Source organism: Rhododendron vialii, chromosome 2a (assembly GCF_030253575.1).
Source record: "Rhododendron vialii isolate Sample 1 chromosome 2a, ASM3025357v1".
NCBI classification, from domain to species: Eukaryota; Viridiplantae; Streptophyta; class Magnoliopsida; order Ericales; family Ericaceae; genus Rhododendron; species Rhododendron vialii.
Genome location: NC_080558.1, coordinates 42833846 through 42835732, shown reverse-complemented (window position 1 = coordinate 42835732; position 1887 = coordinate 42833846). Strand labels below are relative to the sequence as shown.

The window sequence follows — 1887 nt, the reverse complement described above, 5'->3', positions numbered from 1 at the left end:
TTTTCGCACTCTTCGTTTATTAAGGCATTCAATATGCACCCTCCCTCTTTTTTCGGTATCCACGTCTAATCTATTTTAATCTCATTAATTCTCAAACTATCCTCAGTATTCATACCTCCCAACTTCAAACAGTCACCACCATCTTCGGTTATCATCCTGCCACCATCCAACCCCGTCTCCGGCCACGAACCTCTGAGCTGCCATCTTCTCTCTCTCTCTCTCTCTCTCTCTCTCTCTCTCTCTCTCTCTCTCTCTCTCTCTCTCATCGTATGGAATAAACACAGACCTGGGTTCTCACGTGCTTGTTGTTTTGATGTTGCTGTTTCTTGTATTTGGATTTCAAGGGCATTCCCTCGGTCCTGCTTGGTTTTTTTCTCAATAGAAAATTAACTTACCAAAAAAAGATGATGATTAACTCATGTGCCGTTGAAAAAAGCCCTCGAAAAAGACTCACTCTACGCATAACATTTCTCTTCATATCCAAATGCGAACTCCGCCGGATCACCACTGTCCCATTTATCTTCTTGCGCTCATTCTTATAATTATCATGTGAAATACAAATTTTATCCTTTATAATCGACACATAAATTAAAGAGTAAGAATGGTTCGGTAATTTCACCAAAAGAATGACAAGAATTACAAGATAATATCCATCCGTTTTGTTATCAATCATTAAACACACCCTAGGGAGACATCTCCGTAGGGTGACAAAAATCCATGAATTGCTGCGTAGATTTAAAAAGGATCTGACTTCTCAGCACTGCATAGAAATCACTGAAGCTGAATCTCAATTATTTTACTTATTATTAGAATGTCGATTGTTTATCCCGACAATAAATGGTCTAGATTTATGGAAAGAATTTACTCTTTTTGGAAAGATTCTTTCTATAAGTTTGAATTATTGAAAAGAAAAAAAAAATTGGACGGCCGAGATAATTCCGACAGCTCTTCGAAGTCCAACGTCGGATTGTAGAAGAAGCCATAAGGAATTATCAAAGTCATTTTCATAAACTTCTGGGAGGTTAATATAATTTTCATAAACTTCAGGGAGGTAAACTTCAAGGACCACTGAAAAACTTATCAAGCGACTTAATCCACACGCACTCACTCTCGCACACTCTCTCTCATCTGAAACTCAATCCCCCGATCAATGGAGCTGACACTACAGCAACTGAAGCAGTACGACGGCACAAACCCGTCCAAACCCATCTACCTCGCCATGAAGGGCCGGATCTTCGACGTCACCACCGGAAAATCCTTCTACGGCCCCGGCGGCGACTACGCGATGTTCGCCGGAAAGGACGCGAGCAGAGCCCTGGCCAAGATGAGCAAGGACGAGGACGACGTCGTCGGGTCCCTCCACGGCCTGTCCGACAAGGAGATGGGCGTGCTCAACGATTGGGAGAAGAAGTTCGAGGCTAAGTACCCCATTGTCGGCCGTGTCGCGTCTTAAGTTACTAACCTTGAAATATGTCTATGCAATGGTTTGTTTGTGTGTGTGTGTGTGTTCTGTGTGTTTACTAGTTGGGGTGTGAGCAATAAAGTTGGATAATTGGGCTATTTTAGTGATGGTTTATGGTGTGTTGGGTCAGGTTGCTTTATGTTTGGTTTTCATGCTGTAATAAGGATTGAATGGTTTGATAAATCCTAAATTGAACTTCTTATTTCTTTGTCTGTTACATATAGTATATATTTTGGTAATGTAGAGTGTCTCGTGCTAATTTGCGCGCACCTTGGGTTATAGGCTCTCCCACAGCTGGTGTCTTTGTTATATTGTCTCTGTTATATCGTTCGACCACCAAGTTATCTATATCTATATGCGATTAGAAAAGAACCAGACACAGATGTCCAGACACCGATGTGTCAAGAGTAGTTCAATGTGTCATG

General features: G+C 41.5%; 1 protein-coding gene across 1 annotated transcript; it reads left to right on the top strand.

Moving 5' to 3' along the window:
- Positions 1 to 1030: 1030 nt before the first annotated feature.
- On the top strand, positions 1031 to 1664 carry LOC131317877 (probable steroid-binding protein 3). The gene has a single exon (XM_058347556.1). It carries the CDS (start codon positions 1151 to 1153, stop codon positions 1451 to 1453), a length of 303 nt encoding a protein of 100 aa, XP_058203539.1. The 5' UTR covers positions 1031 to 1150; the 3' UTR covers positions 1454 to 1664.
- Positions 1665 to 1887: the final 223 nt, after the last annotated feature.

Coding starts and splice junctions, on each gene's coding strand:
- LOC131317877 (XM_058347556.1), top strand. CDS start 1,151: ATGGAGCTGACACTACAGCAACTGAAGCAGTACGACGGCACAAACCCG.